This window comes from Piliocolobus tephrosceles, chromosome 13, assembly GCF_002776525.5.
Source record: "Piliocolobus tephrosceles isolate RC106 chromosome 13, ASM277652v3, whole genome shotgun sequence".
Classification (NCBI taxonomy): domain Eukaryota; kingdom Metazoa; phylum Chordata; class Mammalia; order Primates; family Cercopithecidae; genus Piliocolobus; species Piliocolobus tephrosceles.
This window is the reverse complement of record NC_045446.1, coordinates 99169482-99185036: the sequence shown is the minus strand read 5'-3', so window position 1 is coordinate 99185036 and position 15555 is coordinate 99169482. Positions and strand designations below refer to the sequence as shown.

General features: G+C 42.9%; 1 protein-coding gene across 1 annotated transcript; it reads right to left on the bottom strand.

The window, feature by feature from the left end:
* Positions 1–11317: 11317 nt before the first annotated feature.
* Positions 11318–14889, bottom strand: C13H11orf87 (chromosome 13 C11orf87 homolog). Its single transcript, XM_023208023.1, has 2 exons — positions 14746–14889; positions 11318–13661 (listed from the first exon to the last, which is right to left on the bottom strand). Exon 2 carries the CDS (start codon positions 13398–13400, stop codon positions 12810–12812), a length of 591 nt encoding a protein of 196 aa, XP_023063791.1. The 5' UTR covers positions 13401–13661; positions 14746–14889; the 3' UTR covers positions 11318–12809.
* Between the last annotated feature and the right edge of the window lie 666 nt (positions 14890–15555).

Sequence of the window (15555 nt, the reverse complement as noted above, 5' to 3'; positions counted from 1 at the left end):
TGTCTGGATAAGAGAGTTCATAATATGTACTGAAGTGTCCCGTTTTAAAAATAATGCTGATGCTTTTCTTTTTTAATAAAGAAAAAGAACAAATATCAGTCATTTTCTGCTGTGTTGAAATGGGGCCTTCCTGGAGCCCCTAACTTTTTTAAAAAACCTTGTGCAGATGGCTTCCTGGAAAAATAATGAAGGCTGAGCAGATTCCACTGAAGGCCCACAGGTGGTGTGACCCAGACACAGTCTAATTCAGTGATGACTGATTGCTTTGGAATAGCTCCTGAGAAGCTCTGGCCTCCAAAGATGCAAAAAGCCTACTGATTACAGGCTGCAGGAATGAGCTTGTTGTCATGGTCCACGTGGCCAAGGTGGCCCTCAAACCCGAATGAAAGCGTAGAAATCAGTGTCAACCAGGCCTACAAAGACGCTGTGGTCCCAGCATTCTTTTCTTCATGGTAGGGACCACGTTAATGTGAAGCCAGCAATATCTCTTCCTTTGGGCTGAGCTCAGCAGGTTCAGAGGGTTGGTTGACAAACTTTCCACACCCAGTCTCTCAGTCATAATATGAGCCATTAGCTCTTCTAAAGGCAACACTAGGCTGCCAAGTCACTCTATAAGTTCAGTTTGATGCTAGCTAGGTTTTCCATAAGGCAGACTGAGCATAAAAAAACTAATAACTGTTATTTCAACAAGGCATTAAAATAATTGCCATGGTTAAAATTAAAACATTATTAGTCATGTACCTCCTTACTGTTCTGTTTTATGTTGTTGTTATATTAAATCACACGGCAGGGATAGATTGGGGAGCTACATGTTTTTCAGGACTTGAGCACTCTGTAGGTCTTAAATGTCCTGGGTCTTGGCTGCTAAAGGCAGAGTTAAGCAGGTGACTACTCCCTTGATTGACTTGGAAGGGTATTCACATCAACCCTCCTGCACCCAAAGCTGTGCCCCAAAATATTTCCTCCTGCCTAAGGTGTTGGAGGTTTCTGTGAAAATGAAAATGTTATCTTAAATCATTGAGTCACTATTGCAGATTAATACCAAATATATATGCTCAGTGTTGCAAAGAGTATGGTCCTGAGAAGATAAGGAGTAGGTCACAGGTGCTATTATGACAGGGGCACGCTTTCATTTTAAATGTTCAGAGAGATAAAATGAATCTAAATATAAGAGGGCAGCCCTTCAAGTGGGAGTGGGTCACAGAGCAGCACACTGAGCAGTTTGGAGAGTATATGAGTGACCTGGGGTAGGTAGAAGGATTAAAAAAGAGGAATGATGCATTGTGTCAATTCTATCAGAAACGTGTCATTTTCATAACCACTGAGAGACAGTGCCATGCTTTCTAGTCAGAAGGAACAGAACCTGGGCCTTTCCTTGCCTCAACTTCAAATCCTGCTCTCAGATGCAGATTTCTCTATCTACAAGTAAGTAGAATCTTACAGCTCCCATTCTAGACATGAGAATAAAAGAGGATTGCATCATCAAAGATCAGTTTGTGTTCACTCAAAGTGGGCTTATTTTTATTTCTAATTGCCATTTTACCTTGGTTTCCTTGTATTATTTCATTCTGAAAGTCTTTTCTCCCTGAGTCATAAACTCTTTGAGAGAAGGAACCCTGCTTTCTTTAGCATCTCCCTCAGTGCAGAAGACCTGAGCAAATGCCAGGTGACTGATTGATTACCTGATCCTTGTCCTTCAACACATGTCCATTTGGCTTCAGTTCCTATGGCTGACTCAGTGCTCCTGTACCAGCCATGAGAAGTATGAGGGCTTGGGTCCCAAAAGCAAGCTTTGTTGGGCTATTCAGGCAAGCAGAGTATAGAGGAGCAGGCTAGGGGAGAAATGCTGTATCTGCCAAACATTTCCTTGAAGATATAGATTATTGAACAATGCCAAAGATTCCAATGATGCCACTCTTATTGCCATCCAGAAGTCAAGTGAAACTGATGACTTGCAAATATACTGTTGCTTTTGACCTTTTTTTTTTTTTTTTTTTTTTTTTTGCTGGTGTGATTCTGGTAAGACTCCTTTTACAGTAGTACCATAGTACTTTATCAGGGATATGTCCATAGGTTTGCAATTCATTTATTCACTTATTTATTTAGTATCTTTACTAAACAACTGCTATGTGCCAGGCACTTTGCTAGAGATTGGAATGTGACGTTAGAGCACAAAGAACACGAGTTTGCTGTTAATCATCTACCAGAAAATTACTCCTTCTCTTCCCCAACCAATCCTCATAAAAGAAGCCAGAACAGGGACTACCATACACTCATTGCCCACTATTGTTAGATATTTGCATATGTTTTCTAATTTAATCCACACAATAAACCTTCATAAAACTAAAGCATGGAGAAGTTCAGAAACTTCTCCAAAGTCTCATACCTACCAAGTGTCAGAGCCAAGATTTGAACCCAGGCCATTTCTCCACATTACTGGCTGTGTGGGCTTTTCAACATCTTGCCCAACACCATGGGTTCCTTCTCAGCAGTATATTGATTCTTATTCCTGTTGATGGGGTCCTATCTGATCACTGTATTCCAAGAGAGTAAAGTGAGGTTTATAGTAGATCCTGTGTAATGTCATGATTCTATGCAGGCATGCCTCAGAATTGCAACAAATGGCCTAGCAGCTAATGTCAGAACACACTTCCAGACATATGGAGCCCTCCTTCAACATGACAGACTATGAGTAGCAGTTATCCGTAACTACAAGATGGTGACAATGCTACTTATTGAAGCTCACACAGCAAATTGCAGACTGCTCCGTAGAGCTATGCTTCACCACATTCTGAACGTGGTCTGGGGACAAACTCATCAAAGGCTGTGCCAACAAAGCCCAGAACCTTCCTTTGAACTCCCTTTTATTAACTTTGTTACCAAGTCATGACAGATAAACAGCACCCAACTGGGGTTGCTTTGAGCCACAAAAAAGAAAGCATAAATCTATTCTCTGCCCTTTCTTCCCCTTTTTGCTCTTTTCCCTCACACCATGCATCTATGAATCACCAACCCCACCAGTTCCATAACCTAACATGCACTTGAATATGCCCTTATTTTTCATCCCCATCTCCATTGGTTCAAACTCTCATCCTGTGTCACAGGATTATTGCAGCTGCTTCATATCATGTCTTCATCACCATTATATCTGTTCCATATAGTGATCCTCCCAGAGTAATCTATAATAAACCCAAATCTATAACTCAGCTCTATCTTCAAAATTTCTCACTAATTCCCCACCAACAACAGAAAAGGCATATATTCAAAAGCTGCCCTTGCAGAGCCCTTAATGATCTGGCTTGCTTTTACTTTTCAGATTTCTCTTTTGACAATCCCAGTATGAACAGCATAACACTTGTGTAAATATATAGAATACTCTTACCTCTGTGTTTTCGTATGTGCTTTTGCTCCTGCCTCAAAAGCTTTTTCTTATTTTGGTGAATTGCTGCTTGACCCTCAAAACCCAACTAAAATATGGGAAACCTTTTCCTAACCTTCCCAGATAGACTTAGTTGTTACTTCTTTGTGCTTTGAAGTACTTTTTCACACATTTATGACCACACTTGAATCAAATTAAAATTTATTGGTTAATTAGACTACAAACTACTCAAAGTACCAGCAGATTTCATCACTCCTCTATAGTTTGGGAGTGGCAGTACCTGACACAATGTTCCGTGAGCATAAGGTTTTTTGCCTTCTTCTTACCAAAATCCAATTTGCTCATTTATAAAATTAGGAGGCTGGGTGAAATTAGTTTTCAAAAATTCTTCTATACAAACAATTTTTATTCAATTAAACCTTACATCTGCATGGCTTCTTCAAATCTTTGCTCAAACATCAGAGGCCGTCTCTAACCACCCTCTTTAAAAACCACATCCCCACCCGGCCCGGCCCTTCCCCTCTTTGTCTTCATAGTACTTTTCTCTCTGTAATGTACTCCAGAACTTACTTAGGTGTTTTGTTTATTGTCTCTCTCCCCTAGAAGAAGCCCCTGTGAGGGCAGGACATTTGCTTACATTGTTTACAGCTGCATTTCTGGGACAAAATGATGTCTGCCATATAGTTGGCTCACAATAAATATCTGTTGACTGAATAAACTCTCAATATTGGAGCTGAAGGATCCAAAGGGATTATCTCTTCAACTGGACACATGTATCAGTCAATGACACCTAGTCAGTGGTCAAGCAAGGATTAGCTAATTTGTTCTCAGAATGTGGTCAAACAGCAAGGACTGCAGGCTGATTGACAACTGTCAGTAATAGGACAGTTTCCCTGGGACAAAGAAATGAAACTACCTAAAAGTTTAAGAACAGAAGTAACCAAGGTAGACCCTGAAAATAATCCTGCCACACAGCATGGCCAGTTTCCACTTGTAGAGCACAATCTTTTATGCATCTCCCACCAGGAAAACTTGTGATGGTGGGTGTTGGAAGGATGCCCCAGGGAAGCTTTTGCCACAAGGCAAAGGTAGAGAAGTGAGCCTTTCTCTGCCTCTCCTTTCTTTGTGCTTTACTCCCCTTTGGAACTGAGTGACCTGTACTCCCTCCTCTCCTTTCCATCAGGGGATCCCTTAAAAAGGCCGATCCATATGGAGGTGCAAACACTGCTGGCAGTTATGATCTTTCTCAAGGGTGCTTGCCAGGAGATACAACATTAATCACAGGAACTAAGCTTTTAACTTAGTTCATACGGAATTAAGCGTTCATACTTTGGCAAGCAAAGGGGGAAACAGTGTATTTCTGTCGTCATTGAATTCCTACCCTGCAATTCGAAATAATCACCTACGTATATTCAAGTGTAACTAACAAAATATTTCTGACATGCCTTCCCATGTAGGCTCATTTATCTCTCTTCCACATTCTAGTTTCCATTTTAAGACAGCCATGAAGCTACAGTCAATGTATAGAATGTGGTGTGTAGAAAGCAAAAAGCCCCAAATCTACACTTTCCTGTCTGATTATACCTTTGTACTAAAGGAAGTCCTTAAGGGACCACATAGAAAAGTCTATCCTTTCCAATCCTGGGTAATCTGGGGAGGGGAGAGAGAGGAGTCTGATATTGACTGAGGAAGACGAATTGTAAGACTCTTGCTCCCCAAGTCCCTTGATTCAGAGAAAAGTTGCAATAGAGAGGGAACCAATAATAAGCATTCTAATAGCATCAGGAAGCCAGAGAACTTTGAGGGTAGTAAGGGCTTTAGCAAGTATCCATGTCTTTACTAGTGGGAAACTTTAATAGAGAGAGCTACTGTACTTTCCTGTTTCCAACAAGAAGGCAGTGGCAATGGGATGATGGTCATGGCAGTAGGCTACTAGAAGGCGTCTTGTTTTCTATCATCTGAATAGAACCCAGAAATTCCCATTTTTCCCAGTTAAAGGAGCCCAGGGATGCTTAGAATACAGTAAAACAGCAAAATTCTTCAATTGGAACAAAAAGCCACAGTAGACTCAAAGTTTGAGACTCTGGAAAATTGTCCAGGATCCTGGGCTCCAACTGGGGGTACAAGATAGGACTTGCTGTAGCATAGCAGCCACCAGTTTGGGAAGCAAACCAGACTGGCCACTCTCCAGTTGAACCAGCAAGGATTCCTTTAACTCTGCATAGATCTGAGGAGCCTTTTTCCTCTGCCACCATGAGATAACATAAATTATACCCAGACACAGCCTTGGAAAGGGGCACAGGAAAGAGAGAAAATTTGATAATGTGGTGACTTTCTTAAGAGAACTACCAAGCAAATAGGTCCCTGTGAGGAAGATAAGATGAATTATAGGAAAATAAAGTAGCCACATTTGTTTTGCACATCTGTATGTGAAGAGTGAGTATTTTTGTCATCTCAATGCATTTTTCCCACCTAAATACATTGAGGTTAGTAGCGGCTTTCCTAAATTTTTGAGATTCCATGTGCCAAAAATTTTGTACCACAAAGTGACTACAAACCTCTAGGCTAAAATTTAAAATCCTGAATTAAGGTCATGATCCAAGAAGAGAGAGGATTTACAAACACAGATAGATGATATTCAGCATAAGTTGGAAAAGAGGGGTTAAGAAAGGTTATCACAAGAGCTTCTTCTTGTTTTGTAAAGTTTTAAAAAGTAGAGCCACTTTTTGAGAGAGGGAAACCCAATATTATCAGCATCAATTCAAGCCTGGAACATATCTGGAGATGATACTCTGGAAAGAGTGATTGGATTTCAACAACTAATTAGGAAGAGAATACACAGCTAATATTTCATAAATTAATCCACCCAGAGAGATTGAAGGAGTTGGGGAATGGAACCATGCTTGTCTTGTAAGAACTAGCTGAGTTATTACTCATCACTCTCTTGAGCCAAACAGCTGAAGTTAGAGCACATATACCTACTGGGGATACAGAGGACAATGGCTACGGATAGGGTTGTACCAATCTTTACTTGCTGCTGCCTTTACATCGAGTAGCTACTCATCTCCACTCCAGTATTCAAGATCCACTCGAAGTTTATCCAAGCTTAAGAGAAGTATTTCCTACACACAATCTGCAGCTCCTAAAGGGTAAGGGATAGGGTGAAATAATGGTCCAATATTTGGAAGAGTTTGTGCCTTCTTAGGGACATAGAGTGATACAAGGTTTAGTACCCAGGTTTTCTAGCCAATTTAGAGGAACTAAGTAGAAGTTAATATGAAAATACAATCAAGATAATCAAGCTCCCACCTTCATGGAAAAGGGGAGGGCAAGAGCTTAATCATGAGTACATGTCCCTTGTAGGAATACGGAAATTTACTATGGTGTGTGGCATAATGTTTCAAATAGGTCCTGATTTAGGATCCCTTCTTAATAAGCTTACCTTTCTGTCTCTTACACCCTGTCCAACTGCCATTAAGAGTTAATCATAATGCTGACATCAGGAAGAAGATGATTAAGTCCATTGCAGAAGCAGGAAACTAACCATAGTAGGAGGAGTCTTGGGTAGAGAAAAGTAGGCATTAAGGGAAATATTTGCTTCTTGCAGTTTGGGGCAATTTTGAGAAAAGTAAGAGAAAAGTGAGGCAGGTGGCCATTAAAGCTTTCATGCTCCTCTTCACACATATTTAGGAGCCAAAAGGAGAGGTGTTGGCTTGAACACATCTAAATAGCTTCAGAGAAGCTCAAGGATTGGAGATAAATGGTAAACTCCCTCCCCTTAAATATATTAGTTTGGGTCTCAAGACCTCAGAAGAAACCCTCATGGCACCATCTAACATGAAGCAAGATTAGTAGAATTGAGGTGGAGGAGGAGGTGGATGGATAGATGAATAATCCCAAGATAGACCCAGGCTTTTCACCAATAGGTCCATGGCATGCAGGGCACCCAGAAGTTCCTGAATCTCCAAGAAGGGGACAATGTGTGAGAGCACTGGTGGACCTATAGATGGCCAGGGTCAGGATGTATGTGTTTGAAATGGAGGACAAAGGTCCATGGTGTAAAACTGTTGTGGTAAATGTCAACACGAAAGCCAGTAGGACGATAGCACTTCAAACTAGGGAGCAGATCCTTTCAGCAGGGTTCAGCTAGGATCCATCAGAGGGGTTGGAGGCTACCTTTCCCCTAATTGGCACAAAATCATGTGAGCCACATCCCTTCCTGATATACCTGATATATTATATTAGAGAAGTGGAGGCAGAGAAAGAGGAAATCTGAGAATTTAAGCATATGACCTCAAGATTCTGAGCATCTGTGTAAAGGAGCTGCTACATTATTATACTGCACTGTTTATTGGGTTGTCCTAAATTTTATACACATCCCATTTCTAAGATGTAGTTGGTTTGTGAGGAAGAGCAGATAAGTTATAAAAATTTTTTGAAAACAATATAATTTCTTTGAGCATCTGAGTATAATAGAATAAGTAATTATGTTATCCTGGTATATTATACATTAAATTGGTAAGGAAATACTGTCCAAAAAGCCAATTAACAAGAAAACTCTTTTATTGATAGAAAAGCAAAACAAATTTTCCATGAATTCTAATCTTTTTTCTTCTATCTATTGGATATACTCAAGTTCAAAAGTCAGTTTTTCTGTTGTTGTCATCATTGTTACTGTTGTTGTTGTTAATCTCTCTATAGAAACAACCCCTTGTAATCACAACTGTAAGGGAAATATCCCTACCTCAAATGGGTAGGACCTCCTTGAGAAGTCATTGTCTCCAAGTAAAGTTAATTAAATTCTTATTGTCAGCTAAGCATTCATACATGGCACCAATTGTATTATTAGGTTGGTGACATTAATAAGTATTGATGTCAAGCCACATTAGCTGTTTCTCAAATGTTACCAAATAAATAGCAAACAAAATCAGAATCAGATTTACATTCATTCCAATGATTAAACACTCTTATAGATTGGGCAATTTATTCTAATATGAACTGAAACATCTGTGAGTCACAATCACAAGTTCCAATAAAAAATGGCCCAAATAAGTAGGCCTTTCAGATTCAAATTCAAAGTTCAGATTCACATGGGAATGGGACTAAGGAACCTGATCAGATTATATTAAAATTTCTGGTTCTAATTTAACCTGTAACTTCCACATAATATCAGCTAGCAACTGTTCAACTTTCACCCACAGAAAAGCATTAAAGCATATGTCTACATGATAAAAAAATAAAATTTAACCATTATCTAGTTAATACAATTGATGCAGATAGAAATGGTGGAAAAGTCAGATGTCAAGTTTCTTAAAGCTAATTTTACCCATATTATCCAAAAATGATTTATCAAACTAAACAGATAATAGTCATATTTTCACTTTACCTTTAGCTATGCAGATATAAATTGTATCTCTACACAACATATAGGTTGAAAATGAAAAACATCAAACCACAATCCAGGTTCCAGGTTTGTGGTTTAGATGGCCCCAAACTTCTGGATATTTTTGCTTTCCATCTAGATATTTAGACCACATTGATATGGGTCATAACTTTATCATCATTGCTACATTTGAGTCACTAACCTAGGAAAGGAAGCTTATCTAATTACCAGTTTTCCAAGCTAACCAGGACTCTCCCCTTTCATTATTAAAGAGAAAGTCATTCCGATTTGACCCCAGAGAAATAAGTGCATGCACATACCTGACTTTTCAGTATCCTCTTTGGATAAGAGGATGGAACAACTATTTTGGTTTCCATCTCATTCTTGTAATGACAGAAAAGAGAATACAAAAAGTCAATTGTAAATTTATACAAAACGTATGCATATATAAATACATATCTATGGGTGTATATAAAGTCTAAAGATTATATCCATCTACATCTTTAAGATTCAGAGTCTTGTACCGTTGACATAATAGTATTCTCTCTCCAAATTTTCTCATTCTTAAAAACAATAAGAATCAAGCATGCCACCTTATTAATACTGAATAGCAAGTGCAGAAGTTAAGCTGTAGCTATAGGGGTTTGAAGCAATTAGTTTGACGGGACATCAGTGAATAAAATCCTTGAAACAAATTTAGCTATTTCCAGATTGCCTTTTGTTTCATAAAAATGAAAACCTAAATGCCCTGTTGGTAGCATCCCAAACTCCTGAGACTGCCAATTGAGCTCTATAAGAAGCAGTGCTTTAAACAAGGTCTGTATAAATTGCTTGGATGTGTGCTTATTGAAATAATTTGGTGTGGGAACTGGCTTACTAGAATTTCATGTAATTCTCTATCTCATAAAAAAATCACAAGTGATACCACTGGAAGCTTAGGTTCTGAGTATATTAAGCTCAGTATGAAATCTGACTCACAAACTGCATCATCTTTACACAGAACACTATTAAAAATATTAAACTACAGTCAATCAATGGAGAAAGGCATACACATTTAAAGGTGCGCAATAAAAGTGTATTACAGATGTGTGCCCATGTTGAGAGGTATTGAGATCATTTGTTTTACAATATACATAATGCTTTTATTTTTCTTGCTCCTTGCATTCCTTTGGGGAAAAATGATGTAGGACAATTTCATAATTACCCCACAGAGTGTACAGGCTGCTCCTTGGAAGGGGATTGTTATTGCATGCCTTGAATATACTATGATTCATAAGGCAAGAACATATGCGTAGCTTCAGCACCAAGAAAATGGAATCGTTATCCAGCACTGCTCACAACAGAACATCTTATTGCTGTAATAAAATGGGAAATTATTCACTGTAGAAAGTGCACCAAATAAGGGGAAGAAAATAATATCCATGCACTTATTGGAGCTCATTGGAAATGACGAAGCTCCCTTCTGGGTCCCTGGTTCTATTCAAATTTCAAGTGCAAAAGTCGTTCTGTAATAAAGTATTAAAGAGCTACCACTGGATGTGGGTAAGCTACAAAAATTAATGGACTTTCTTCTTCACAGTGCCTTAGTCATTCTGATGTACTATGTAGAACTCTGATGCACTAAAGGATTCCCTAGTGGCCTGAGGGAGTTAATGCACTCTTTTACCTATTACTAGGAAGTGACTAAGGCACTGGAGAAAAACTGGTTCGTTGTTTAATATATTGTACCCAAAGATTATACCTGGTCTTCCTAATATTACAAGATGGCATGCTTCAGTGATGATCTTCTGTGCTTCAGGAAAGGTGATTATCTAATGGGTGATTAAAATTAAGTTTATTAAATTATTTTTATAAAAGATGCAGACTGAGCTTGGACAATTTAATAGATGACCAGAAATATTAGAGGTAATATTTCCTCTGGATAAGAGCACATATGTATGGACCAAGCAGACAATTTAGAACAACTAGTTGCTTGGGAGAGGGATGCTCATAGGGGCACTGTTGCCTTACACCCTGCAGGATAGTAAGGACTCTTTTGGTAGAGCTTTCTGCAGATCATTTTCATTCATACATTTTCCAAAAATTTGAATAGCTGTCAAAGGCTTGATTTCCAAGAGATGCCACTGCATATAACTAATACTGTAATATGCTTCTGGCTTCTTCTATCATTCAACCAAAGGAAATAAGGTTGTAAACAACTATAGACTAATTCCATTTCTAACATAGATGGCCTTGTCTGGCATTAGAAAATAATAAAATATTTATCTTATTTTCTCGGTGTTTTTGTATGTTCAGTGAAGTTAGGACAGACTGAGAAAGATAGCCTTTCCTTTGCTGCAGGCACAGATTTGTAACTAAACAAACAAGCTGCAAACATTTTTATCCTATAAGTAATTACTGGATATAACTTTTCTTGAAATTCGCATGTCCTGTCATCCAAATTGCCCAACATCCCCACCAGTCTCATCCCCAACCACATACAGTACAAGCAAGCACAAACACCACTGCCTCCAGGTGGTAACTGCATGCAGGGAGAACTACAGGCACTGTTTAAATATTAACCATGTTTTTAATAGATGGCATTCTTGCACATCCATTATTTGTTTGTTTCTGTGGTTGTGTTTTTTTTTTCTGTTATTTGCAAAAAATAAAAATAAAATAAAGCATGTGTGTCATCTTTTTATAACAGTCTACTACAGAATAAGGTACAAAAGAACACTTCTGGAAACAGCAGAAGCCAGGTCTGCACCACTGAATTTCTCATCCAGTGGTAATCATTATATCAACAGCTGGAAATTAAGAACAATAATATACAGTTTGGAGGACATAGTACAGAACTATAGTTTTTTTCTGTATTTGGTACCAATATAATAAATATATAACAAAGGTGCACTTGTTCTAAAAATGAAACAGAAACATTCTAGTTGGTTAGATACTGCACTTTCAGTACTGCACATCACCTAATACTTTTTTTTTTTTTTTACAAAAAAGGTAACTTATGCAATGTTTAATAATAAGAAAACCAATAGTACACGCTAACTCGATTGTAGAAAAAGAAGAAAGAACCCAACCAAAAGCCAGAATAGTCACTTTCCAAAACAGCCCCTCCTCCGCCTTCACAACTAGAGGAAGTAATCAGAACGGTGAGGCGACTTCAGCACCAGACCTGGCTGGACAGCTCCCAAATCCTCTGTAAATCCTGAAAATGTCACAGGTCAAAGGTATATGGGTGGGGGCGGGGCAGGGAGTGAAAGCGTTAGCTTTTTTAAAAAACTCATTTAAAGATTTTAACGTACTTATGCTCGGCCAGCGAGGGTCATTTTAAAAAGTAAATTAAAGGTTCTGTCCTGGAAAAGGTAATAGGTAATAGTTAACCAAAGGGTGAGAAATGGGCTGACTGGCGAGGGGTACCTGTCATAAACACTTTCTGGGGACTATTGTCTATGCCCTCTTGCAGTCCTGGTGCTTAATGTAGACGTTTTCTTTATAATATACTATTGCCTGAGCCCGGCTGAGGGTGGGAATGGGGAGGAGAGGGAAGCTAAAGAAAAAGTGAAAGCTTAGGGGTCAGAGGGGAAGGAAGGAAACTAAACCTTAACTTGACAGCTATGTACATTACCGGGCCCCCTCCCCTCCCTTTGCTCCGGGAATCAATGCCTTTTATATATTTGGTAGCTTGTGCGGTTTCTCCTCCTAATTGAGGGGAGCGCGGGTTGGAATGGGAAGATGCATCCTTCATTGACAATGAGAAATTATGTGATTTGTCATGCGCTTGGATTGTGTTATTAGTATTATAATAATTACTATAAATATTAATAAAGTATTATTATCAGCGTTATTTCTTCTTCCGAGACTTTCCTCGCCCAATATTTACAAATACCGCACAGTGCCTCGGCGGAGGAGAAACAAGAGTAAGGGGAGGGCAGGTAAGGAAACCAGGAAGAGGAAAGAGGGGCCAGAGGAAAATGGAAAAGGAAGGAAGGAGGAAAAAAGCAAGGATGGCAAAGATGATGGAAACAAGGACGGGGAACGAGAGGGGCTAGACGATCAGGACAGTACCACCGTTTGCAAAAGGCCCTCGCCAGCTGTGTCCAAACAGGAGGAAGCTGCGTGTGCTCCTTGGGGACTGGAGGCTGGCGGTGGAGGCGGAGGAGCACAGGGACCCTGGCACGGGAGGCCAGGGGACGAAGAGGACGATGAGGCGTTGGAAGGGGCGCAGAAGGGAGAGTCCCGGGGCTGCCTCTCCAGCCGGGTTTCCTTTGTGTGGGTTGGGGCCTGCCTGCCAGGTCGGGGCAGCCCCCCGCCACCGCGGCTGCCGCTGCAGTGATCCCGCTCATATTCCTCCTGAGCCCTCTGCATCTTCCGCTTCTTCATCCTACGCTTGTGGATGTGGAAAGTGGAGAGGGACAGCACGATGAGGCAGAAGATGAGGGTAACCAGGACAATCAGCACCAGCGTGGAGGAGAAGGACTGGAAAAGCTGCTGTCCCACCTGCGTGATGCAGGTGCCGCCGCCACCTGCGCCTGGGCCGCGGGCACCGGTGTTGCCGCTGCCGCTGGCGTTGGGGGAAGCAAAGGTCCGGTTGAGGAGACACGGCGGCAACGCCAGCCTCAGCTCCTTCGGCGCCCTGGCACTCATTGGCGCGGGGCTGGGAGGGGCCGGGCCCACTAGGCTTCCCCTCTTGGGCACACTGTTCCCACCAGCCAAGAAGAGGACGGAGCCCACGCCACCCAAAACTGCTCCCTGTAGCGGGAGGGGGTGTGCGAGCAAGCCAAGGACTAAGGGAGCAACTGCTGGCAAGCAAGGCGACCAAGGAGTGAGCGGCGCCCGAGAGATCCTCGCCGATCCCACCTGGAACGCGTCTCCACGCGGGCACCTTTCCTTCGCGGAGGCACCAGGCTGCAAAGACACAAAGCTTAGTTAGAATCTCGACCGCTGCCCAGGAGAGTGCGGTCGGGAAGAATCGACCACCACCGCAAAGCGGCCCTCTGGGCACGCTGCCTGAGCTGGGCGCTGCCCGTATTTTCGGTCAGTGGACCCCAGCCTGCCCGCCAGTGGCCGTGCACCAGAGCCACCAGCAGCCTGCTCACCCCACTCGACAGGATGGGATCTACACCGGCACCACGGAGGTGCAGATTACTCAGCAGATAAGGCAGCCTCCCTTCCGCCCTTCACAACTTTATAATTGCAACAGACAAGCAGCCGCTTCGGATTGAAGTCCCTACTTCCCAGAGCGCCGGCTCTCCTCTTTTCTGCGCCCTCTCGGTGGATGTCTTCGCCTGGATCCCTCCCCTCCCAGCACCCACTCCGGGCCACCGCGCGGGCTCCGGGTACACAGTCCTTCCTTTCCCTCCCCCTCCAGACTTGCCCTCCCTGGACGGCGTCAGAACCCTTGGGTCCCATTCCTAGTGGGATACCCCTGGCACCACATCCCACTCTGCCTCTGTCCGCGACCGCGGCTGACGAGCAGGAACGCGCTCCATCTCTTCTCCAGCCTTCTTCCCTGGCATACTCCCCTCTCCAAAGCAGCTGAAGCATCTTTCTCAGCTGACACATTCCCACAAACGGCCCCCTCCTCCCCATCTCCCTATGCCCCCAACTTGGCAGTAGCCTGATTCTTTCGAGAGGAACTGGAAATGGAAAGAGGAGGGTTCCCGCCTGCAAAGTTTGAGGAACAAACCTTCTTTCAGTCCTTCCTAGACCCAGCCCGAAGGCCCCGAGGCTTTTCCGGCGTACCGGAGCCGGTAGACCCGCAGCGCGCAGGAGAGCCTCCTTGCTGCTCCCAAGAGGCAGCTGCAAACTGTTGCACTGCGGAGCAGCGAGGCAGCGCGCAAGCAAACCGGGGCAGGGACAGGGGCAGGGTCCGGGGTCTGGAGCTATGCCCGGGGTGGCTGCACAGGCCCCGTGAGCTGTCCTCCCCACTCGCGCCCTGCCGTCAGGCCACCCCGCCATCAGAAGCCTTTAGTCACACCTTGTCTCTTACCTGGACCGCCAGCTGGCTGCAAGGAGGGAGCCCCCACCGCGCGGCTGCAGTGGCGGCTGCAGAAGGCGCGGAGTGAATGGGCCAGAGACCGAGCCGCGCTGCTGCTGCTGCTGCTGCTGCCGGTGCCGCCGCCGCCTTCGCCGCCGCTTCAGGGAGCTGAGCTCGCAGCCTATTGCCAGAGAGGCCGGTGACGTCAGGCAGCCACTGCCAGGGCTCCAAGCCACCCCTCAGGCCCCCACCCACCCTAGCACCCCAACACCTTGTCCTAGCATAGAGAGCCTCTGACACACACTTCCCAGTTCGCTGCCCTTCTCCAACCCAGGAAATAGGAGGAGCAACCCGCACCCCCACCCTGCAAGCAACCCACCTTTCTCACTCTCTTGCCTAGGAAGAGTTGAATCTTCAGTTCTCCAGCTGTCTGATTTCGTTCTAGAGCTGACCCTTTGGTCCCAGAATCACATTTTTACACTCTGGATAACCATCTCCCATCGGTGCACAGATCAGACTTTCTCCCTGGTGGCTGATAAAAATTTCCCCCACCCCCAGTTCCTCTCTGTGCTGCCCCTGGTTCTGAACATAAACTGCGTGCATTAGCTGACAGGGACATTTCTCAACATAGATGTGACAGAACCCAAAACACAAACCTGAACAAATTAAATAATCGAAATTAACCATTTTTCTCCACTGGAGTTTCCGAGTTATCTTTCACTCCATCTGATTCATGATCCTTCTTGCATCCCTCACATCCTCATCTCTAGACCCCAGACCCACTCGATGTATTAAACACTCCTTCTATTCTGTCAATCTAGA

Excerpts from the sequence above, each read along its gene's own strand:
- C13H11orf87 (XM_023208023.1), bottom strand. The coding sequence starts at position 13,400 with ATGAGTGCCAGGGCGCCGAAGGAGCTGAGGCTGGCGTTGCCGCCGTGT.